At 42.8% G+C, this 26,430-nt stretch overlaps 1 protein-coding gene across 4 annotated transcripts in view; it reads right to left on the bottom strand.

Moving 5' to 3' along the window:
- HS6ST2 (heparan sulfate 6-O-sulfotransferase 2) overlaps positions 1–26,430 on the bottom strand; it is a 280,921-nt gene that overhangs the window by 70,624 nt on the left and 183,867 nt on the right. For 2 of the 4 annotated variants that reach the window (XM_059386144.1, XM_059386147.1), the window contains exon 3: positions 11,670–11,702. The exons of the other annotated variants lie outside the window; for them this stretch is intronic. In XM_059386144.1, the coding sequence (XP_059242127.1) occupies positions 11,670–11,702 (33 nt within the window). The remainder of the gene's footprint in view (positions 1–11,669; positions 11,703–26,430) is intronic. 4 annotated transcript variants of the gene reach the window in all.

Genomic DNA, 26,430 nt, shown 5'->3' with positions numbered 1-26,430 from the left:
AGAGGAGGGGGATGGTGAGAAGCTGAAGGAGAGGGATAGAGAAACTCAAGCAGACTCCATGCTGAGTGCAGAGCCCAACATGGGGCTCAACCTCACAACACAGGAGATCGTGAACTGAGTGAAACCAGGAGTTGGACGGTCAACCGACTGCACCACTTAGGCACCCTGACATGTGTCCTACTTCTGTGCCATTTTCTCACAACTGATCACATCCTTGTAACGTAAAGACTTTGCTTCTCTTACTTTGCTTTATCGCCTCAGCTCCAAACTTTGGTAGTATCTCCTTGTTTTGGTAATATCTCCTTTTGCTAAAAGGTCAAACTCAGCACCTTACATTATTCTACAGATGCTGTTTTCACCTGTGGGATTATTACAACTAGCAAATATCTCAAGGGGTATTTCTTAAATTAATTTTTATGATACCTCTTCTACCACCAAGTTGACCCTGACCTTAGAGTATTTGAAATACAGCACATATTTCCCCATGGCAAACTGAGAATCCACTTTTAATTTGACCCATACCTTCTGATGTAACTTGTTGATAGTTTAAAAAAAAAAAAAAAGAAAGAAAGAAAGAAAAAGAAGAACAAAGAAATAAAGAAAATTTCTTGCGTTCTCGTCTCCAATTTTAAAAAAATAACCCTATAATCTATTGCATATTATATACAAAACAGTTTTCAACTTGAAAAGTCACAAAAAGAGAGAGAATTCTCTCCAGAGGCCTTACAAATCTTGTAGAATGTGACATGATACTTTCTGTTTTCTTTGAATTTATATGAGAAGGGAAATGAGCATTTCAGGTGTGATGGATATTCTTTCCAGTTTGTTGTCTGTTTCAGATTATAAGCTCCCAGAAGACAGGGCTATCTTAATCCCCTACTCAGGCCTATTTACCGTCTTATGTAAACAGGCAATGAATCTGTGCTTTTGGCTGCAGTTGCTGCTAGAAATGGAGCTGGTTTTGCAAAAAGAAACAAAGGAAATGAAAAGCAAAGCTGGCTCCTCACCACATGTCATTCCACATTCAAGGAGAAACTCTAGAATATTCCCTCTAAGACCTACTTATTCTGAAGCTAGGTTGCACCACTGGATCTGCCTTCGAAAAAATGGCAAATAGATTTAATACGGACGCATGGGAATGATGCCAAGGCTGCAAAGAGATTTACTGGCAGCAAAGAAAATGAGCATCCCTGCTCCATCACTTGCTATAGCGACTCAGAGACTGGTTCCCCCACAAAGCCCTGACCCAACAACCTCAATCAAGGGCAGAGTCTCTGAGGAACTAACCGCAGACCTTTGGACTTGCATGCCTCGGATTCAATCATGTTTATTTGTCTCCCCAGTCCAACCGTGAGTGCAAATGAGGCAGGATCTCTCTCTGACTCACCTCTGTACCCCCAGGGCCTGGCACAATGTCTGGCAGGGCAGTTGCTCAAGTAAACACCCAAGGAGTAGATTAATGCTTCTCAAAGCAGGGGACTAAAATCACACTAAAGATGTGTGTTGCTTATAAACATTGTCTCTTTTCCCACACTCAAACCAACTCTATGTCATCCAAATGGTGTAATTAGCATTCTACAGATTTATTTGATCCAAAATGGCATAAATGAAATGTCATTTTAAATGAAAGGACTGAATTATAAGTTGTCATCATCAAATTTCACGTATTACAGACGTATTACATAGTTTGGGACATCTCTAAATGTTTATTTTATGCCTCACTCCTAATCCTATGGTAATTTTTGCCAACATAATAAAGTACATTTGCTAGTGATGACAAGGATTGGCCAGATTTAAAGAGAGTCAGGGAAATAGTGCTGTTGGTAGTTACAGACGCATAAATGTTCATTGAAGGACAATACCCATTGTCCTAATCCTTCTGCTACATTCAAAAACCACAAAAGGGCTCATGACTACTCAGCACAGTATATACATTTCATTGACACTTAGAAATATTACATTAATTACAGTGTAACCCTCATTTGGGGCCCAAATCATTACCAGTCAATTTGATCTTCTACTCTATTTATGAGACCTGGTTCCATATCATTTTTGATGATTCTGAAAACCACATACCCCACAAAGGACAAATTTTGTCCCCACTGAGTTTATTCCAAAGGCTATGCGTTCTCCTTCTAACACTGCTTTTTTCCTTCAAAACACCGATCACAATCTGGACACTCTTTTCTGACTTCCTTGTTTGGGATGGTCTATAGCTACCACTAGACTGTAAGTTCCCAAATCCTTAGCGCTAGGAATAGTGTTGGGTTATGGTAGAGGCTCAATAAATAATACATCTCAAATGACAACGAAATGACTGAATGGATTAGTCAATTAATAGTAAACCTTCAACCACAGTACAAAATAATCACCCAAGTTGAAGGTTCCCTCCTGGTGTCCCCAAATCTATTGAAGGCCATCACCTGTTTCCTCTGGTCTTGATATGATTCAGTGCCAACCAACCAATGATTGCACATTATGAAAATCCATGAACAAGAGTACTCATTGCCAAGATGGGAAACACCTCCTCCATGAGAAGAGGAAATCAGAGTTCTCGTGCTTTAGATTGTTGTAGGATGGAAGGTTGGAATGGGGACTGTCCCTTAGTTATTCTGACTTCATTGCATTCAGATTAGTAATGGAATGCTCAGGTACACACATTAAACTGTAGTTCATGTGGACTGAATTTCAAATCAGCCTCAGGAGTATTATTTTATTTATAAATATTTTACTAGCATTGTGAAAGAGACACTGAAGGTGCTCACATAAAAAGGAATCAATGAAGCTTGAGGAACTTTTCTGGTGGATGGTTTAATACTAGATTTTATGATCACTAAGTGTGAAATCACATGGCTCTTCACTGGGGCAGCACTGTGACCTTTGCGGAGGATCTTCACTGTACAGCTCCCATCAACCCATCCTATTCCATTTTCTCACAGTTATCAGTAACTACTTTTTGGAGCTCTCTTGGTTTATTTCACTCTTACGAATTTCAGAAAATCCTCTGTGTTTCCTGTGGAACCAGAAAGTAACTCTCATTAATTAGTCAAGAAAGGCTATTTGTGCAAAAGAGTATCATGGTGACCCCTTTCCTCTGCATGGGTTCAGAAAGGAGGCGATCATGGGAAATGTGTGCGTGAGTCAGAAGACGGCTCCGGCCTAAGGCAAAGAGTGTCCATTTCTTCCCTGTAGCTTGTATTTCTTTTCATGCAAACAAGCTGCAGTGGGCTTAAGAAACTATTTTGCCTCATGCATCATCTGTGACGTTGTCAGGTTAATTCATATGAAAAAAAAATGGTGGAAAGACTATGTACAGGCTCTTCATAAAGTCTTCTGTGCATTTCCATTTTAATACAGAAACAATCAGTAAAGGGCATTTAAAGGCCCATTTATGCCACTTTGGGATGACTCTGACATTCCATGGCTGCCCATGAACAGCCTCCTTTTAGGGCTCCTGACAAATGAGCAAGAGTTCCCAGAGAAGAGAAGGTAAACTGTGCCCTGTGGCGAGCAGAAATCAAGTCGGAAATTGTGGAAGCCATGAGAAGAAAGACCAATGTGCTGCCAAAATGCCATTTACACACGGTCTCTAGCATACCTACCACCCAAAGTATGAAAGTTTGAAAAGTTTTCAAACCACATAAGGCCTTGATGAAGGCTCTTATAATTTCAGTGTCTGGATGATGAGGCAATTCTGAGTGTCTAAAAAAATCAATGGAGCAAATTGGACGATAAGCCAATGAAAGGGAAGGGGCAGAGAGCCCCATAGTGACACAGTGACAGTCATTCTTTTTTCCTAGTGCAATTTTAGGATTTCGAAGAGGGGCCATTTGCCAAGTAGGAAATATTTTAACTCTGGAAGGGGAAAGAAATAATCTAGTAATTTCTAACTTGTGAAATAGTGTTCTCCATTTTATGTGCACATAAGATCTCCAGTGAAATGTAGCTATATTACAAATGCCCCAGAGAAGACATTGAGACCAAATGCATGGAAGATGTTGCAGACCAAAAAAAAAAAAAAAAAAAAAAATCTAGAATAGTGAAATAGAAAGATAAGGCAGAGGCAACAAATATACCTGGGAAAAGGATTTAAGGAACTGAGAACCTAAAATCAAAGACTTTTGCATCTTTCAATGGAGAATGAGCTCCAGCTGTAATAAAAAATGGGTATTAAAGCAATGGTGTATATGTTTGACTGTGGATCCCCAGCCTAGAGCCACAGTCTTCCCTTCAGCATTTGTTTCCAGTGAATCTTGAGTCTTGGGCTCCATTTGCAATCCAGCCACTCTCTCCTCAATGGCACCTTCTTCTATCAGTGACCCCAAACCCTCCAGATCAAAACATGCTTTACCTATTGCTAAGGGATTTCGCTCACCTTCATTGATATATTTCTTTGAGAATAATGAATTACAAGTGCTGTGAACAGAAGTAGCACCAAAGATTAAACAGCAGAAGGGAACAAAAAAGTAAGCAACCAAGAGCAGTTAGTATAGGCAACCACCAGTCAAGGGGCCCAACAGGAGGCCGTTGACCTGGGCTCTTGTGTTGAGTCTGCCACTCACCGCGTGTACTTAGGTGAGTCCTGGTCTTGGTGGGCATCTGTTTCCTCACCTGCACAACATTACGGCCTTTTAAATTGGAGCCCTACGGGAACTCCCTCCTCACCTTTTCCCATAAGCCTCTTTTCCTCTTCTGTGTCCAAATCCTGTGACCAGAAATTATGCAGGCACTTCCTGGAGTTTCTAAGCCCTCTTGGATCCTCTTCTCCTTCACACTCCCTTGCCACAAAAATAACAGCCAGCTTTTCTCTGGGGTTTTAAGAGACAGCACTCCCCGAATCGTGCTGTGTTCAGAACATGGTGGAGTGCTGGAATCAGAAGTGGAAGAGTGCCAACAGACATGAGAGTTCCAAGAGCCCTTGTAATGGTGGTGACTTCCTATCGGGTCTGCCTTCTCTGCAGCCACGCTTCCTGCTTCCCCATTTTCTCCCAAAAAGTCCAGGGCAGAAGATGCAGGAAGGTGTGGGGAAGTCAGGTAAGGCAAACCTCCCAACTTGTCCCTCAGTTCCTCACTGAGCTTCACCGAGGTGCCGGCAAAGATGGCCCAGTGATGGCTGGAAACATCCGAAGTGGCCCTCTAAGGGTTAACGTGCTTTTCCTGGCACCTGACTCAACTAGAGGGCAACACGCCTCATGTCATTTTGAAGACAATTTAACATGCCTTCCTTCATTTTAGTGGTATTTGGTTCTTTTTGAAACTTTCCTGTGGGCAAGCTGAAAAGACAGTGAACTTTCAGATATTCACATTTAAGAAGCTGACGGTTGCATCTGTGGTGTTAAATTGCTGCCCTAGCTGGCAGAGGTTAAAACAAGAAGCAATGTTTTAACTTCTTGTGACATTTACAAGAATTGTAAAGCTGCCTTTTGCCGGAAAACTTATGCTTAATCTAAGCAATTCTGATTATACTAGAAAATGTTCCTACACATCCACTTTACAAAATCACACAGACTGTTGGAAAGAAATTTTGGCCCGTGTCTCTGAAAACAACTAATTGTACCACTTTAGAGCTAGCACGAACCTTAGGGACCACAGACTTTGAACAGCGGTTTTAGAAGTGAAAAAACAGACTCAGAGAGGAAGTCATCTGTCTCAGCTCATATAGACCATTTGTAGTGGTGAAGACTGGCACTTGGGTCTTCCTACTCCCAGTCCAGGGCTCTTCCCTCTGCAGAAGTGGACAAAAGCCAAATGCCACAATAATTACTAACTTTCAATGCTCGTGTTTTTCTTTTGAAGGGTAGTTTGAGTAACAAAAAATGCCTTGAGTGATCAAGTGAAATATCATTAAGGGAGTAATAAGCCCATTGACCTTCTAGGACAGGGGAGGGAGGAACCTGTCAAATTCTAATGCTGACAAGGACAAGAAAAGTCTAATAAGAGGGTATATTGGGTACTATTTCAGAACTAGGTAGGGGAAGGTAGTCCCAAGGATAGAGTACCCAGAAAGAGCAAAATCAGAATTAGTATCAAATCTACTATGAAATAGAGGAAACCAAAGGGCCCAGACAAAGTAATAGTGAGGTCTGTACAAAATGGACATAGGCAAAGAGCAAAATTCAGCCAGATCACTCCTTACCCATCCCATCATCATCCATCCACTTTGCTTTATTTTCTTCATGGCACTTATCTCTCTCTGAGATTAGCATATTCATTTACTTGTATACTTGTTTATTTTCAGTTTCCCTCCAACATACATTGTATACCCCTTAAGAAACACAAGAACAGTAAGGCACCTGGGTAGCTTAGTCAGTTAAGTGTCCAACTCTTGATCTAAGCTCAGGTGCTTGATTTTGGGATCATGAGTTCAAGCCCCACATTGGGCTCCATGCTGGGCATGGAGCCTACTTTAAAAAAGAAAGAAAGAAAGAAAGAGAGAAAGAAAGAAAGAAAGAAAGAAAGAAAGAAAGAAAGAAAGAAAGACAGACAAGGATAGGGACTGTGTCTGTCTTATTGTCCCCAGTGCCTAGAATAGTGCTTAAACATGAAGTACTCAGCAGATGCATACTGAATGAATAAATATGATCAAGGTAAAAGAACTCAGACTATGGTTGATACAAATGACAAGAACAAAGACATCCAAGACTATAAATTCAAGTATGGTTTTATTATTCTTACTTTTAATCACAAGGGAAGTATACCAATGTTTCTAACTAATTTAGAGCAAAAATAAAAAAAATAACACCAGGCAATATATGCAGCATTATTATAAGAGTTTCCAAAGGCAAGAGGTGCTGATGTAATTCCCATAGCAAGAACTCTGGGGGCATCAGAGTAGGTTTTCAGGATTACAGATGCCACAAGGATCTTGGGAATTAAGAATGATCATGAAGCAGACATTAAAATTGACAACTGGGACTAAGAACACTTGGATTTAAGACTTGCAAACAAAAGGAAAAGGTCAAGCTAAATTTCAGAAGAGGAGACTGGGGTACACCATGAAGGCCAAGATCTCACCCGCTGACAGAGCCCATTACAATTTGGATGCTAAGATGGCCTCTGAAGACTCCATGGGGTGGTAACTCAACTAGAAGGATGTCAGTAATTTTAGGAATGGGGTCATCCTTCTTCAAAAGGAATACTGTTCCCTGTGCTGAAGCTACAAGCTGGCTCAGTAGTTGCTGTGAGAACAGCTCATTTACGAAGAATTCTACAAAGAATTACAAAGAATACGATAAGAATTAACCAGAATTTGTCTATCCCTTTGCTCTACATAAATTTTAGAGTTCAACACAATCATTCTTACTCTGGCCTGAAACACTGAAAGCTAGCTAGAAATGTAAAACCCCAAAGTAATTCAGTATTTACCAAATTTAAAGGAAGTAATCAATTCCTAATTCGAATTTATGCATGTTCTTTCCCCACTTTAGCATTGTCTTATTTCCCTTAAGTTCCTCTTTGTTCACTAAGATTGTCCGCAAGGTTATAGTCATCGAACAGTCTGTCACATGCTGCAGATAGTTCTAGACCAAATTCAACTCTCAGTGTACTTGCATATATCTAAAGAAAAATGTATTATGAAGTTAAGACAGATGCTTTATATGTTCTATATTCACAGTCCCATTGGTCCACAGACAGCATGGCCTCTACCACGTATTCAATAAATACTTTCAGAATGAATCAAAGAAAAAAAAAATCTACCTTCTGATAGAATTATGTTCACCCATTCAAAAATTTTGGGCCCATCTGACCCAACGTGTGTGTACCTATCTAGGCATGCACGTGCTCTCCAAATTCCCACATGCTCATCCTTCGGGTTGAATACATTATCCTTCCTCCTGGCGTGCGTGTCTGTGTAACAATACCCTGAAGCAAGATTAACCATAAAAATCATCTCTAGAAAGATATTTTTAATTAACATTTCCCTCAAACATGCCAGCCTTCCAGCACCTAAAAATTGAACTCAATCTTCATTAGGGAAGCTGTTCCCTTATCCCTAGAAAACATTTACTTTTAAAGTTTGAGCTGCAGTTTACATCTCTAAGTTCATTGTAACAGAAAGACACAGTTACCTTGTCTCGCTTTCCTTGGAAAATGCATTTTGAACCACTTTCTTAACCTAGACTCCTTTCACATCTGCTGGAACTAATGTGCAGGCCTTCTTCCGTGTTTTCGACTCTTCCTGCTTCTTGAAGCTAGATTCCCCCATCCGTACTCCTGAGTCAGGATGACAAAAGCCAGACTACACTTGCCTCCTAGGATATCCTGCCCTGGAGATGCTCAGCAGGCAATTGGAAATTGGAGTTAGCCTGGAGCTCCGGAACGAGTTAAAGATTGGAGAGGTCAATTTGGGAATCATTAGTGTAGAGGTGAAAGGTGAAGCCATGTGGGGAGATGAAGTTACCCAGAATGAGAACAGAGCAAGAGAAGAGAAGCAGATCAATGACAGGACCTTGGAAATGGCTCCATTTAAACACATGAGTGGGGAGGGAGAGGCTGTGTGAGTGTGTGTGTTTGTGTGTGTGTGTGCACGCGCTTCTAAAAGAAATCCCAACAAAGGAAACTTAAGAAGCATTGAGAAGAAGAGAGGTGAACCAAGATAAATGATGAATGCTTTCGGGCTAGAGAAGATGTGCAAAAACACCAGAAACTTCAAAGAGTTCAAGAAGACTGAGGCCACAGAAGAAGCCAGAAGATTTGGAAACATGGTGGTCAAAAATGACTATTAGGAAAGCAGACTTCCAATGTCGTTCTTGTGGACTTCGTGTGCCCACTTGTGGATGTGGTTAAGTGTATATGTGTGTACCCCAAAGACTGTACTGTGTCTGCAAGACAATGGTGGTAATAACCACTACCACGTACTGATGGCTTATAACCTGCCAAGAACAGTGCCAGGTGCTTGATAGGCCTGATCTCAACTTAATTTTTGCAACAAAGCTATAAAGTGATTACATTTTACATGTACAGAATCTGACGGGCCACGGAAGTTAAATAAGTTATGCACGGTCACACTTGTGAGAAAGTGGCAGCATCAGGACTTGACCGGGGGACAGACTGACTTTAAAGGCACTGGAGTGACGCTTGCACCATGCTGACGTGAGCTGGGTCCTCTGTGCACGAGGAGGAAAGAGCGGACAGTGGTTGACGGTCTCCCATTGCCAGGTGCTTTGACGTCCCTTCATACATATACAGTCAACACGATGGCTATGTTTAGGGTAACCTTACGGAGGCGTATTTTTAAAAAATCTGATCCAGCTTTTTAGAAAAGAAGCTGAAGCCATAGGATTCTAAAGCATCCTGTTATCATTTAAATGTATTTGCTATAATAGCTCCCAATGGTTCAAACGTTAAAAAAAAAAGTGGGGGGCATCATTGATTCGATGGTTGTTCCTGACATCGAAATGATTGACAGTCCAACTCCTTTGAAAAGTGAAGGAATTTGACAGGTGATCTAAAGGTCTCCTCCAGCCTCGAGCTTTTGTGATTCTCATGGGTGTGTCTCATGCCAATAATTTTAAAGATATGGAGTATGGAGTGTGGAATGGAATGTCAAATGCAGCAGCAGAACTGGTTGGTATGTCAGCACCCTTTTCTTCCTTAAATGCATAGAGGCCAACAGTTAAAATCTTATAAAAATCATCTTTGGTTGTTCGAACTGTTGATTGCTAATTTAAACAGACACTTGGAAACTCCACCACAGAATGATACACTGAAAATCCAGCCAAATCATTTGCTTACAAGCAACTGCAGACCTTATAATATGGCTGGCTGTAGGAAAAAGAGAGAGAGAGAGTGACACTCTGGCAATTAATGTTTTTGCTGTCTATAGAAAAACAAATGAGGTTCTGGTGTGAAACAATTAGTATCACTGTTAATTGTGCATGTGTGTAGCAATAATACAAGACATTTGGGATGGCTTCCACTGATTGTTCCCTTCTTTCCCTGGATTACAGAATCCATTCAGACAACTAAATAATAGCAAGCATTTATGCAAATTGTTAATTATGAGGCAGAGATCATCATAATCTTGTATATTTCTCAAACTGCATGTGCAGTGGGGATTACCAAATGAATCGTTACTTTATTATTTTACTAGTGGCTGAAAAATATCCTAGCCTTGCAAATGGTTTTCATGTATCATTCAGCCCACCAGCATTAAAAATGGCCCCAGTGACATTTACCAAAGCTGTTTCTTCTCCATCTCCCCATCTATACCTTTCTTCCTTTCTCATAAACAAAGAGTAGGCATCAATTGCTCTGACAATGACTTCTAGTCAAACTCATCAGAGCCATAATCAAAACAGAGCACATCAAGATTCACTCTGTGATACAGCAAAACCGGTAGAGATACGTGCTTCTATCATGCAGTAAATTTTAAAGAAAAATGAAAACAAAATTCTCAACATTTCCCCCATTAAAGCAATTCCTGGGATAATAGACTGTATGTTATTGGCCATTATCTCACTGATCATCTACTCTCTGACTTTACAGATAAGGAAATCAGGGCTCAAAGCAGAGATGGGGCTTAAGCAGTCACCCCACTATAATCTTTAAATGCCCTCCCATACTCATATTGTATGACTAGGGGTCTATGTGGGTCAATACCATTTATCCCAAGGAACTGCAATCTGACCACAGAATTAAAGACTGAATTTACTATTCTCAGCTGTTGAATCCACCAAGGCCCTAATGAGAATATGGAAGCTCAGCTCCTGAAAGCCAAACTGGGCATTTAAGAAGTGGTGCATCAATTCTATCTGAATGAGAATCAGCCCCTTGTGGAGGAATCCCAAGGCTACCACTTTTGCTCCCTAACCCTTTAGGCCAGGGAGTATTAGGATGGGAATTCAGTGGACTGGAAGAGAAAGCAAAGACAATGGTAAATATTTCTGGTGCCAACAAACCTGTAATAGTCCAAATATAGCACTGGTGAGCATCATGATCTTAGAAACCTGCATGCCAAGCAACTAGTGCACACATTGACAAGCTAGCTAATGATTCTCACTACCCTCTTTAGCCCTGGTTGCGATATGAGGGTACTGCGAAGGTGCTGCTGTTCTGGAGTGTTCTTGAACATTTGTGTTCTGCATCCCTGCAGTTAAGAACTTTGCTGTGTTTGGTTAGAATTTGCTCTGCTGCAGAGTTCTTGTCATAAAGGCCCCTCACCTCTAGGGTTACTCTACATTGCAAGGCTCCATATTTACACACTTTTAAAGCCCTGATGTTTTCAAATAATTGATTTTTCCCTCGATGAAATGCTGACCTAGTTGTTTCCTAAACCACCAACCAGCCTAGTGACAGGCAGGCATGCCTGAAACACAGAGAAAAACACTTTGTCGATGGTGGCGTGTTCTTCGCAAAAACTACCATGTCATCTTATTTCAGCAAAGAGAAAAAGGAGCTAATGACCCACTGCCCGACTGTCTGGGGTGCTGGCCCTGAGCATCCATCCCACTTCTGCACTGGGTCAGCTTTACAGACCTGAAACTACATGCCTGGCTTGTTTCAGCTGATTTAAACTTAAAAAAAAAAAAAAAAAAGCCCGGGAAAGAATTTGTCCAAGCCAAAACCAAACTATTCATTGTACTGCAATCAAACCAATAATTGATTCTAAAGTCTGTTTGTTCTAGCTTACTGGGGTTCAGTTAAACTAAAAATACATTTTCACTTACCTTGCTGCATCTAGAATCTGAAAAATCCTCCACCTGTTAAAGGAACAGTAAAACCAGGTGCTAGCAAGAACTTGGTCAGAGAGGAGTTAAAATAATAAACATTTGCCATTTTGCTTTGCTAGTGTGTTATTTTTCCAGTTTCCCAAACCACAAGGAAACAACTCATGGATGACTCCTCCACTTTGTTCCCTATGTGCTCCTCCCCAGGAGTGGGGGATTAGGAATCAGGGGACTCATATGGGCAAGACAATGCGAGAGCCAGACCTCTGGCAGGCTATTGGCTGAAGATGATCTGTCACTCGGTCATGCTCTTTCCTTACCCTTTCCCTCAAGTGATGGCGATCTAAGTGAAACACAAAGGTCAATAAACCAAAAACCAAACAGAACCAAATGCTATGGCATCACTAACATGGAAACGCCTGATGAAAACGACCTAGGAGGAATTTCTGATATTTTTTTGATATCATCAGTCATATATGAAACACAGATAGCCAAAGGAAAAGAATGATTAGACTTTGCTGACGCTCTTCGAAAAGATGAAAACTCAAAGTGCACACACAGTGATACATAAATCATCCCTCCAGTCCCTTTCCCCAAATGCAAGTCATCCACCAAAGTAAGCAATGTTTCTCCATGCAAAAAAAAAAAAAAAAAAATAGTCTTAGCTGTTTTCTTAATATACATCTTAAGAGTTACAAAATGCTAATTCTATTACATGAATTTCTGATATTAGCAGGGAATGAGTATGTGTGCATGGGTCAATTGTTAATTTAAGGGTTCAAGTGGACTCAAATTAGCCTTTCATTGTATATTAAGCCAGGACGAGGAGTATCACAATGTAATAACACATTTGTGCCCAAAGCAAGTTATATAGCCTGTACATTTTCATGGGACAAGCACTTCTTCACATTGGGTATGTCTGAAGCCTCTAGAAGTAAGCTAAGAAAGACTTTTAATTGCTTGGCCAGCAGCAGAGCTTTTGCCTCATTATTTGAGAATTAGTGTAAGACTCTTAACATCAGTTCCTGGATAAGGCCCTCTTCCCTGGTTCGGTGAGTTGTTAAGACTATGGGAAAAACTAATGTTATGAGAAACAAGTGATGTAGTTGGTGAGCTTGACAAAAGCTCTGGTAGACAAGACACACCCATTAGCTGACTTACCATCCAGGGCCCGATGTGCTCTTCTTCCATTCCAGCCGCAAGAAAGAAGTAATCTAGAATGTTCTGAGCTACCCCATGACCTAGTTTCCCTAAACAGTGAAGAAAGGCTAAGACCTCTTTCACTGCACTCAGCCTCATGAACATAAAGTAACACAACTTTGGGTGAAAAATTAAAAAAAAAAATGACAAAAAACACAAACAAACAAACCATTAAGGTGTATATTGATTCTCAGTACTAGGAAATTCCAAAGTCAAATAGGTAGCACATTCCAGAACCATAATTTTCATTCTACTGCACTAATAGAAATCCTCAAATAATAGAAGTATGCACATAATTGATTTATATGGGAACTGGACCACATTTAACTCGATCAGGGCAACTATTATCTCTTGAGATTTAAAAAAAAATTCTATGTAAATTTCTCAACTGCCTATGAAAGTTTGCCTGATGATTGCACTGAGAAGACTTTTGGAAGTTCACTGCCTTACCTGAGAATCCAGGTTGCCAGAAGTGGAATATTCAAGGGTGATCCAAAAAGACGTTACAGGTGCATCAACCAGAAGGGTGGGCAGTCATCAGAAGTGAATCAAAGGTCATGGGGAGAAAAGGTGGAGAAAAAAAAAAAAAAAGGAAAAGCATATTGATTAGAAAAAAATGAATTAACTTTATGAACCCATTTTAAACTCACACATACACTCTTTGGGAATGTTCTTGAAGGGAATCTTTTGTTTATTTTTTGGGAATGTTCTTGAAGGGGATCTTTTGTTTATTTTTTTAAAGATTTTATTTATTTATTTGACACACAGAGAGAGAGAGAGACAGTGTGTGCACAAGCAGGCAGAGCAGCAGGCAGAGGGAGAGGGAGAAGCAGGCTCCCCACTGAGCAAGGAGCCCTATGCGGGACTTAATCCCAGGATCCTGGGATCATGACCTGAGCCGAAGGCAGCCGTTTAACTGTCTGAGTCACCCAGGCGTTTGAAGGGAATCTTTTGAAAGGGCTCTTAAAAAAAAAGATTGGTTGGGGCGCCTGGGTGGCTTAGTGGGTTAAGCCACTGCCTTCGGCTCAGGTCATGATCTCAGGGTCCTGGGATCGAGTCCCACATCGGGCTCTCTGCTCAGCAGGGAGCCTGCTTCCCTCTCTCTCTCTTTGCCTGCCTCTCCATCTACTTGTGATTTCTCTCTGTCAAATAAATAAATAAAATCTTTAAAAAAAAAAGATTGATTGATGGATTGATTTTAGAGAGAGAGATTGGGAGAGGGAGAGAGAGAGCAGACAGTGTGAGTGGGAGGAGGGGCAAAGGGAGGGAAAGAGGAAATCTCAAGCCCACTCTGCTAAGCATAGAGCCCAAGACCCCAAGGCTCGATCCCAGGACCCTGAGATCAGGACTGGAGCTGAAATCCAGTCAGATGCTTAACTGACTGAGCCACCAAGGTGCCCCTAAAAGGGCTCTTTAAATAAAAAGAAGAGGTAATTATATAACGTGACAGAGATGCTAGATATCTCTACAATGGCAATCATATTACAGTATACATGGCTGTATTAAATGAACACAGTACATCTCAAATATTGTATGTAAAATACATTTACTAAACAAATCACAAACAAGTTTGGTGTTTCCCATGTGTCAGACATTATTATAGGGGTTGAGGATGCAGCAGCAGTGACTAGAACAGACACAAATCCCTGCCTTCAGGAAATTTATAATCTCATGGAAGATTTTTTTTTTAAGCCATCTTTGCGGACAAAAGTTCCACAGAAATGTACTGTATGTTATTAGCCTTAGAAAAGTTTCTCCCCCATTTTATGTCTTTATTTATGTACAAAGAACATATCCAATGGCATCAGATTCAACAACTGAATTAGAAAGAATTCTCTTTTTGATGGGAGGGGCTGCCATTATTTGCATTAGCAAATTTGCCTTGTGGAAGTCCACCCCCCAACATAAGGCTGAAATACTTCTTTACAGCTGGGCCATTTTTTGTCCTTAGAACTCCCCATGCTTGCATTTGGCAATGCTGTAAAAACACGAAGAGTTTTTCTCACTGTATGCTGTGGTGTTCTATGACAGCTAGCCTGGGTGGCACTCTGAGATCGGGCTCATCACCCCTCGGCATGTCATGTCCTAGGACAGCAGGTGGTGGACAAAAGGAGTTCTCATGACCATGACCCAGATAGAGTCTTCACTGGATAGACAAGAAGCAACAAAGAGTAACCACCTCGGGGCTGGGGTTTGAGAAGATGTGACTAAATATTCCTCAAGTGACAGCTACGGCCTAAATGTCAAATTAACAAGGAAAGGAAAAGACGAAAATGAAGGGGATACATATAATCATTGGAAAAATGGGAACTGGGGGAGACGCGGGGGCCATGGAAATCCACATGGTGATTCATGCTAACTGGAAACCTCCAATGGTAACACCAGCCCCCTGGGCTTTATATTCTCAGGGTAGATGCCCAGGGCTTCAGAAACTTAAAAAAAAATTAATAAAGCTATCTATTCACTTTGATATTAAGGATCCAAATGAAGATGTAGAAAACTTTCGAAAGCTGTAAAAATCTGAGATCCCTGGCCTGAACATCAGGATACCTGGTTTCTAAATCCTAGTTTTACCAAACACTCCTTTGATCATGGGCAAAAGTCTCTTCTGCAATTCTCTAATAGTTTCACCATTTATTTTGGCGCCAAATCTGTTAAGAATACAGCAATCTCTAGTCCTTTTCTTGCTGCAACATGCTATTAGGAGTTAAGAGAGAGCCCAACATTCTAAGAGCCCAGAGCCCAGCATTCTGAGCCGATGCATAAATGGGAATATGGCCGAAACAGTAATAGCCGTGTTGAAATGCAGTTGATCATCATTCTGTCCAGGGAAACAGCTTTGTTTATGTGAAATATACAATGGCCACTTCTTTAGGATAGAAAAGTTACACAAGGAAACTTAATTGAAAATCTAATTGATGCACAACTGACCCCCCCATTTCTCTTTCTGCTTATGCAGCTTCTTCATCTGCCAGGATCCTGGGCTGTTGGTGATTGCTGTCAATCTCAGCAGAAAGATCCACACACTCCCAGATAAAGGCTACACAGATGCTCCGATTTTGCAAAGGGTAGTTTGGAGGAAAAAAAAAAAAAAACATACCGACATTGTTTTGGTCTGATTGCAAATCTGTGGTGGATAATACACTCTGTAGGAACCAATTACCTATCCCTGTGGCAGAGCTGCCAAGCAAATGGTCCATTCACCCACTCTAGTTTCTAACACTGGATTGGTTTTCTCACCCTCTTGACAGCCCCCATACCATGAGTTGCTGGGCCCCTGATTTCCCACCTTTTGCCCCATTTAGGATGCCTCCCCCAATCCTGGATGTGATCTGGGTTTGCTTTGCTCAGTTACCCTCCACCTCCGTGCAGACCTTGGGCTACATCCTCATTTGGTCTTTGAAGGTCAAATACAGTATACCCTAGTGAAAAAAAAGCTTACTCTGCAAGCTATATTGGGTTCCCTAAATGGGAAAGGGGCCCATGGCCAAAAGGCCCCAGGCAAAGGATTCCTGTTCAAACTGGTGAGGGGGTGAGGGTAGAAATGGAGAAGACGGGGAAAGGCTCCAGTGCTTCTTAAGGCCCTAGGCAAAAAAGCTACTTGTCTTCGTTCCTTGAGTTAAAATGCTTGGCCTCAACTTTTGCTTACACACAAGCCTGAGACATGGTGAGGGACCACAGAATAAGTGCACAGACTGGGTTCGAGTCTGGTTGCATGACCTTGCCAAGGTGCATTAAGCTCCCAGCCTTGACTCCCACACCTGCAAAATGGGGACAAGTATTGTGCCCACACCAGTGATGACATTCAACATACTGAACAACCAGTATGGCAAGGGGCTGGTCCAACAGAGCAGAAAGCACCTGAAAATAACCTGTATAGAAAGGCCAATGTAAGGATTAGAAGGCATCAGGCACGGAATTCAGTAGAGCAGAGCAGGGGGTCCATAGACAGGACTCAAGAACTCTGATGCATGATTATTTTCATCTGGGGAAGAGACAAGTCAGAAAATGGTCCAGAAGCATGGGAATTTATGGCAGACCAGTGTCAGGAATCCCAACCCCCGTCACTACGCCGTCTTGTTACATCTTGTTATTCTGGGAACAGAACTGGCTTTTCAAACCAAGTGTCCAATGACACCTACAGGTAAAAGGCCAGGTTTCCTGGGTCTGTCTTGACTGCTCCTTCCACAGAGTCCTCTTCCCCCAAGATACTAAACCTGGCTTCCAGGACCATTTTCCTGGCCTACATTCTCTTCCAGTTGACAAGGATTTCAATCTTATCCTTGGCCTTTGGGCAACAGTATTGACTACAGAGTCTTCCAGAACCACAGAAATGACCTTTTAATGATTCAGTCTCCAGTCCTAGAACATTTAGAAATGACCCATTTTTAAAAAGAGGTGTTTATTTATTTTAGAGAGAGAAAAAAGAGAGCATAAGCAGGAGGGGCCAAGGAAGAAGGACAGAGAACCCCAAACAGAACTCCACGCTGAGCACGTTTCGGGGCTCAATCCCACGACCTTGAGATCACAACCTGGGCTGAAACCAAGAGTTGGATGCTCAACCGACTGCGCCATCCTAGGCGCCCCGAGAGGACACATTTTTGATAAGGATTGGTCCCTTCCATTTATACCACCTCAATGCAATACATACAACATGCAATATATGACACATGTATGTGTCATATATATATTATATACATATATAATATATATGATAGAGCTATTCTAGCTCTATCAAAAACACTTTGGTTAATAGCCACTGGTCTCTTATTCCCTGGAGTCACTGTGGGTGGGGAAAGGTACTGGCAGCACAAGGTAAGAGAAAGAGGCATGGACTAAAAGTCAAAAAGCTGTCCCCATGACAACTCTGTTGTGTGATCCTTGGCAAGGGCCTCCTCCCACAGGAAAGATGGCTCTCCGTTTCCTCGTCTACACAGTAAAAGTGCTGGACTAAGTGCTTTCCCAAAGGCCCCTGTTCATTATAACACTTTAAGACTTTATAAGGAATTTGACTCAGTCGGGAACATTCCAATGAAGTATAGCCTGGGCTCTTACAGAGGCCTAGAGAGAAACACTCTTGAGTGGTTCTTAGAAACTCTGGGACCAAAGGCAGACTGGACTAGTTTGTCTTCAGGGGCCCCTTCTTCCCATCAGATCACCAGACCACCCACTGGCTCCTCAGAAAACTGCACAAGGGCACGCCAGAGTGATTCTGGCCAGTGCCCAGCGCACAAGACAGGAATCACCTACCTCACTTGGGTGTAATAAGCCAATTTTTGGAGGGCGGGCGCTAAAGATGGCTTAAATGTGATAACTAAGGCTATATTTGGACTGGGCAGTAAACCTAAAAAAAAAGTAGCTAACATGGGCATCTGAGCCCTTTGGGCTGGCCAATCCTTTGGGTCCCATCTCTACTGAGAGCATGGATTACTTTCTATCCCATGGTTAGATTTAGATCACAAGTAGCCAATAAATAAATGACAGTGGAAATTCTTCCTGTGATCATCTACCCCAGACTTTGAGCCACTGAAGGATGACTTTGGGTAATCTTGTTGGGACCACTGGTGTCAGGGGCAGGGACTTGCCACAGATCACAGAACACATGGGTGGCAGAGCCAAGAGCGGGCCCAAGCCTCTGGGTCCGTCCTCTGGGAGCGCATTCCCCACCCCCAGGTCCACTGAGCACCACCACCTGGGGACAGCCGGCAAGCAGGCATCCACACTACACTCCAGACCCAAGCACACAACCATGAACCCCCTCGAGGATGTTAAATTCTTCTTTTTCAGTGGCTGTTAAATTGTAAACACATTTTCCTAAACTGCTCTCTCGTGTTCTGTTTTCTGCCTAGAGGTACTTTTATGGCATCACGTGGTGATAATCAGTGATTCTTACATTCTTTTCATTTGAGAAATAATGCCTAATACCTGGGTCTTGCATTGCCAAAAATACCAATCACATTTGGGAAACAAAGTGGATCTGATGAGGAAGATTGTTAAAACAGTCTTTTCAAAATAGTGCTTTCTCTGCTGTTGGCCAGCCAGTCCGTCCTAAGATAGGATGTTTTCTCCTTTGTTCCTTGTCTACAGCTCCTTACAGAACAGGCCCCCTCACCCCACCCCAACCTCCGCCCACCAGTATGTAGTAAAAATTCTCCTATTTTGGCATCATAAGAGTGCCCTCTAGTGCTGATCTAATTAAGAATCTGGAGACCCAGGGATTCCTGTTTGGGTGGGAGATGGGTTTAACTATTCATCTGTCCTTGGCTATGTCACAATATATTCTTTCTGAAGGAATCTCTAAAGCACCTACTTGACAATTTAGTCTTGCAAAGAGCAGGGAAAGGAATGTTTTGCCACTGAACAAACTAAACAAAATATCTGTCCCACTCCCCCCCCCCAAAAATGGAAGGCCATCAAAGAAAATCTGGCTTGTTCTCCGTCCTGAAAAGCATTCATACTCATGATGTCTGAATTATAAAATAAGGTGCACAAAGCCTGACTCCATCAGTTGAAAGTTGACAGCAATTTTTCAATGTGTTTTAGAATTCTCCAGGTGATGCAAACACCTGCATTTGTATGGAAGTTTCCAGCAATGCATTTCCTCAATTTGATCACATATATACTTTGTCTTTGAAGGAAAGACAGACCGTTAAGAATCTCTTAGAGATTTTGGTATTAATAAGGGCCTGAAAAAGTTTCATTTCGAATAGAAATATAAATGTACGTATGTGCGTGTTGCTCATTTTGTCTCATTTTGTTTCCATATTTCAGATTTCTAGAAGGTCTACAGTGAAAGCTAGTGCAGCGCTGGTTCAAATCGGCAGGGAAGATTTCCACTCTACCTTTTACATTCAGCTCCATAAGGGGCTACTATTCTACTGAACCCCACATATTTTATGCTGACACACACAAAGGATGGCAAGATGCCAACGCAAGATACAACTGCTTTGTTCATATTGTAGCATGTTTAAAATACACACCATGAAAAAGTCCCTAAGGAGTAATGATTTAACAAGTGCAAAACTAAGGATCGAGATCATTCTCGGGAAATACTCAACTGAGTCACTAATGGGATCAGAATGTAGAGAGACAGGTGGGATGGTATAGTCTGGATCATTCTGGACCAACATGTCACCTACTCTCAGCAAGGAGCTTCCATCTATGCTGAGTCCAAGTATGGCAGGAGCTGATGGATTTGGCCTGAACCTTTCCTTGAGCCAGCCCCAAAGGAAGAGTGAAGTGGCAGGTCAGTGGAGGGGTGATGTTCTTAGAGGGGAGGGGCACACAGGCTCTTGAGTCAATAGAATTTTCTATGAAGTCCAGCTCCTCCACTTTCCTTGGGGTGTCTCTAACCTGTTTCATTTTGCTCAACAAAACTGTGATCTCCAGTAACACCTCACAGAGGATACAAACCAGGCGCTCGATCAAACCTGCTGAATGGAATATAACTAACAATTTTGGTGAAAAATGTTCCTCATTATCCAGATAGTCCCAAAGACTTAAGTGTCTGGGGTCTAGCAATTGAAACATCTGTATAATGGACTTCATTGTTAAAAATCAGTGCTAAGTAAGCAGAATAAATCAGAGAAAGACAAACACCAGAGGATTTTACTCATAGGTAGAATTCAAGAAGCGAAACAAATGAGGGAGAGAAACAAAAGAGGGAGAAAAAAAGAGAGAAAGCAAGGAACAGACTTTCCTTTTAAAGGTTTTATTTATTTATTTTACAGAGATTGAGAGCACAAGGAGGGGGAGTGGCAGGAAAGGGAGAGGGAGAAGCAGGCTCTCCGGTGAGCAGGGAGCTCGACGTGGGGTTCGATCCCAGGACCCTGGGATTATGACCTGGGCTGAAAGCAGAGGTTTAACTGACTGAGCCACCCAGGTGCCCCAGGGAACAGCTTTTAACTCTAGAGAACACACTGTGGGTTACCAGACAGGAGGGCGGTAGGGGGTGGGGGGAAGACGGGGGGGGGCTGAAGGAGAGCATGTGTCCTGATGAGCACAGGATGTTGGATGGAAATGCTAGATCACTATACTGCATACCCCAAACTAACATAACACTGTATGTTAACTGGAGTGAAAATTTAAAAATTACGGGCGCCTGGGTGGCTCAGCAGGTTAAGCCTCTGCCTTCAGCTCAGGTCATGATCTCAGGGTCCTGGGATTAAGCACCGCATGGGGCTCTCTGCTCAGCAGGGAGCCTGCTTCCCCCTCTCTCTCTGCCTGCCTCTCTGCCTACTTGTGACCTCTCTCTCTCTATCTCTCTCTGTCAAATAAACAAATAAAAATCTTTACCAAAAAAATTTAAAAATTAAAAAAAAAAAAAACTAACAAGTAAGCCCAGCTTTACCTATTAATGGATATGCTGCTTTTGGAAACATTGTGACCCACTCAACATTTTCGTGGGCTGTGGACATCTTTCAAGGTGAAGGTGGCGAGCCACCATTAGGGCAAATCCTTTATCTTCAAGAGGACACAGGTCCCCTTTTATTACATGATTCTTAATTTCATGTCTTCCCGGATGTGTCGAAACCGGGTACCAAAAAAGACCCTGTGGGCTTCTGCTCCAAAGAATATAGAATATAGACAAGATGGCCAAACCGTCGGGAGGAGTACATGGAATATCTTTTCTAGAATCATTGGAAATGATCCCTAAGCAGCACATCGTAACAATCATACACTGTTAGCTTGCACTTAACGAGAGCTTTCTATATGCCAGACACCATGCACTTGACAGGAATGATCTCATCTCATCCCGAATGAAAGTCTACACTCATTGCTACCATCATGGAGCCTCTGAGGGGGCTTGCCCAGGTCTTAACTCAAATCCAGAGCTGTAGGATGCCAGCACCCAAGCTCATCAGCCCCTAAAATGTCCTGTGCCTGTGAGGCAGGCATCCTTCTTCTCATCTTACAGGTCAATCAGGTACAGCCCAGAGAATACTCAGTCGGCCCTGATTCTACATGTGATGCCTTCCCCACTGCACTGAGGAAGGGTGTCGGTGCAGAAAGAAGCTCTCCGGCCAAGACCACCTGTCCCACAAGCCGGGTGGCCCTCCAGTTCCTGCACCAGCCTTGCAGCTCCCAGAAGGGATTCCTTGCTCGCCTCTTTTTAAGGTTCTCATGGGACCGTTTTTCATTTTGAATTCCAGGATAAACTTGCAGGCTGTGAGTGCCAAGCACTTGAATACATGAGGAAGAGAGGTCATAGCTCATTTGAAGATGAAACCCCGCGGTAAGTCTTCACCACAGCTGTGCTGTGCCCCTGGGACATAAATTGGGTGGCAGTGGGTGGGCCAGGTTGGCAGGCATATCGGGCCTTTCACTCCAGAGCAGAAGTGAGGGCTGTTTCTTGCTCTTACACCTGTATTTTTTTAATCTATGAGAAAACATGGTTAAATTTGATGTAGACGGAATCCTGAAGGTCCAAGATGACCAACGAGGGAGAGGAGGAAACCAGGAAGAGGCTACAGTGAGTGCCTCATTCCAAGAAGGTCTGTGTAATTTATGGTGGTAAGAGGAGAGTTGTTGCCTTGGGAAAGAATTGTATTTGGTAAATAATGGAGCCGGTCCTCAGACATGGTGAGCCAGGCATTCACAATTTGACCTCGATGTAGCTGAGAAACCTGTCAAAGCTGGAAGGTACTCTTAGAGAACATAAACCCAACCTCTGCATTTTATAGGTCCTGAGAGAAAGGACATATCCAAGGTCACATGTCTCCTACTGCCATAGTGCTGCTGCTCTCCCCTTGGCCATCTAACAAGTGGTGATGGGTGGGCTACAGGGATGGGAGTCAAAGAGCCAGCTGAGAACCAGCAGCGGGAGATCCAGGCATGAGGCCTGGGCTCTTTGTTTAATGAGAACAATAATCTTGCAAGATGCTCTTTCTTATCTCCTCGTACAGGTGAGGAAACAGCCTCAGAGACAGGAAGCCACTTGCCAAAGATCCTACAGCTTTTTGGATAACTTGGTTGATTTGACCCCAAAGCCTATGTTCTTTTCACCCTCTAACTATGTATTGGCTCACTCTTGCTCTGTGGTCATCTGCCAAATAGAAAGGAGTTCCCTCCAACTGCCAAATGATGTGGTCATTTTTTTTGCAAGTAAGTGAGCTCCCAACCGCAAACCCACGTCCAACAAAACTTTGTCCAGTCCTGGTTCTTGCCTTCCTGAGAGCACCTTTGGCCTGTCCTTGGCCTTGGGACCCAAGGCACACACGAATAACCTATCAATTTCCTCATAACCACTGGCAGTTTTGTAATCCCTGTGCATGTGCGCACGCACACGTGCATGTGCGCACACACACGAACTGATGGGCTCACTTCTAGGAGAGGAGTCTCCCTGCCTGGGATCTGAGGAGCCATGGACCATGGCTCCAAGCTGTCAGCTAAGTGGCGATGATGCTGTGGGAGTTTCTGGGTGTCCAAGGCATGGGAAACAGTGAAGTCTAAGTGTAGCACCAGGCACTGCCCATCTCCACACACAACTCTCCTCAGCCCCACTGTGGGAGCGCTGTAGCAGCAAATTGGTGTCACTTCCTTCAAGAAGGCTGATAGGCACTGCAGTAGTAGGGATAGTCCCCAAGAGTAGAAGGAAGAATCAGGAAGAACTTATTTGAAGCTGGGCTTGCCGAATTTTTAATTGTCCAAATAGCACCTCATTAGGCTGCTTGTTCATTCCTCCTGATCAAAATGGGGGTGGGGCAGTGGGTGGTGTCTCTCCTAGAGGCAGCAGGGAAACCACGAGGTCGTTGGGTTCCTGTAAACTGAATCCCGGTTTCTCAGGGACATACATTCTGATCAGTCTCTAACTCCCAACAGTTGGCAGTTGCCCTTCACACTCTGGTTTTAAGCTACTCTGCCCTCAGCCCCTCATCAGGTAGGTAATGATCTAGAAACCCCCATGAGTTGATGCTGTAAGGGAAGCCCAATGTAAAGGAATCTTTCTCGGGAGAAACCCTCTGAATAGATCAGGAAAGTTATTTTAGATCTTGGATGGAGATCTCTCCCCCAAACAAGAACACATCTGTCTTGGATTCACATTTATTCTTCACTCCTCCAACATATATCTAAATTTTTAACAGCTTGGCTGAAATGCAATTCACAAACCACACAACCCACTTCAAGTGGACAAATCAGTGGCTGCTAGCGTATTCACAGATGTGTGCAGTCATCACCACAATTTTAGAACATTTTCATCTCTTCGAAAAGAAAGCCAGCAGCATGCTGTGACTCTCACCACCATACCCCCCTATCCCTTTTAGGCCTTGACCACCACTGATCTACTTTGTCTCTACGGATTTTCCTATTTGGGAACTTTCAAGTAAATGAAATCATATAATACATTGTCTCATGTGCCTGGTTTCTTTGACTTTAGCAGAACATTCTCAAGGATCATCCTTGTTACAACATGGATCAGTACTGCATTCCTCTTCATAGACAATAGCACCCCACTGCATAGATATCCAAACTTTCCAAAAAAATGCATCAAAACAATTTCATCCCTACACGCTAGACAAGTCTACAGCGTCTGTCCTGGGCAGCGTCTGTCCTGGGCATCAGCTGTGTTGGATCTCTTATCAGTCTTGTGGAGGTACATGGAGATGAATGAGAAGCTGTGACGGACGTATCCAATCATTCGATCGACAAACATCTACTGAATGTCTCTGGCATGCCAAGAATATGTTAAAGCACTCAAAAGGCCAGGATGAGCAGGACATAGCCACTGCCTTCCAAGAGCCAACAGGGGAGGCAGCTGTGTGGAAGGCCACACTTCATACACAGTAGCTCCACAGGACCTACAAGGTCTGCTAAGCCCATTTTCCACTCAGGACAAGTTCATGGCTAAAGATTGGGTTCCTGATTCCACAGACATTCAGGAATGAAACCAGCCCAAGAAAGGACAGCAATCAGGTATCCAGGTGGTTTTTTGTTTGTTTGTTTTGCATTGTTGTTATTGGCATGAGATTCACATATCACGAAATTAACCACTTGAAAGTCCACAGGTCAGTAGCGTTTGGTGCATTCACAAGTTGTGTCACCACCACTTCTATCTAGTTGCAAAACACTTTCATCACCTTTAAAGGAAATCCGTACCCTTTAAGTGGTCACTCCTTTCGCACTGCCCTCAGCTCTGGCAAACACCAATCTGCTTTTTGTCTCTCTGGATTCACCTATTTGAATAGTTCTTAGGAGTGGAATCATACGATACATGGCCTCTTCAGTCTGGCTTCTTTCACTTAGCATAAAGTTTTTGAGGTTCATATTTATCATAGCATTGGTTCGACACTTTAAACCTTTTTATGGCTGAACAATAGCCCATTGTACAAATACATCACATTTTGTTTATCCATTCATCCACTGATGAGTGTTTGTGTTGACTCTACTTTTTCATTATCATGATTAATGTTGCCGTGAACATTCATTTACAAGTGTTTGTGTGGACATGTGTTTTCATTTCTCTTAGGTATATACCTAAGAGTGGAATTGCTGGATCATATAGTAATTCTATGTTTAACTTTCTGAGGAACTGCCAAACCATTTTCCACAGCAGCTGCAACGTTTTACATTCCTACCAGCAAGTTGTAAGGGTTCCAATTTCTCTCAGAGATTCAGTTTTATTTCTTACTCCAGAGAAGAGTTCCATTAAATTGGAGACACCCAATTAGCCCAAATGATTGACCCTAGCGGTAGGCATTTGGGGCTGGGCTTCTTAATTAATGCTTAAGCTGGTGGAAGCAACAAAGCAAATGAGACCAGAGAGAAGAGGCCGCTCTCCCTTCCCCCTCCAGCTTCGGGAGGACCTCTGTGCTTGGTCACAGCCTAAAGGGAAAGTGGGCAGGTTGGAGAGATCGCTGTGGAACCGTCATCTGACCCACAGCAGTGGGATTCACAGCATCTTGCCCAGAAGAGAAGAGGGAGGAGAACATTCTTAGCTATAAGCCAAACCCAGCAAAACTCAGGAGATGATTTTTATGAAAGAAATGACATGAAATCAATAATGATTCTGGCAGTGAGGCATTCTCTATTAGACAAGAAATTGGAAGAAGTGTCAATGCGTTGTGAGGGCACTTAGATCCTGTGATATTTGGCACCGGCTCCTGTCCCCTGGAATAAAGATCTGACACACACCTAGGAAATAAATAATGATGATGAATGTCTAGCTCTAAAGATGACAACATATAAGTATATCACTGAAACTTGCCCTTAGGGCCTGTCACCCCCTCCCCCCACCCCCCAGTGATCAGACAGCTCAGCAAACAGTGAATCTACTCCTCTTCCAGCCTGTGTCACTCCCTTGGCAGGTCAGCTCCATGCTGAGGTGGCATTAAATCTCCCAAGCCATATGATGTCATTTTTCTGAGCTGAGACTGTCCATATCAAGATGACATGTTACTGTGTGGGAAGAACTGAGGCATGATCTCAGATCCCCCTCCTCAAAGTTTGGAGGTTCACAATATCAGAGAAGAGGAAGCCCAGGGAAACGATCTCAATGACCCCAATCACCTCTCAAATCCTTGGGTCTTCAGTATCCTAAGATTGGGGTGGGTGGGTTTCAAAC

The sequence above is a fragment of the Mustela nigripes genome, chromosome X (genome assembly GCF_022355385.1).
Source record: "Mustela nigripes isolate SB6536 chromosome X, MUSNIG.SB6536, whole genome shotgun sequence".
Classification (NCBI taxonomy): Eukaryota; Metazoa; Chordata; class Mammalia; order Carnivora; family Mustelidae; genus Mustela; species Mustela nigripes.
This window is presented reverse-complemented; position numbering and strand designations above follow the sequence as displayed.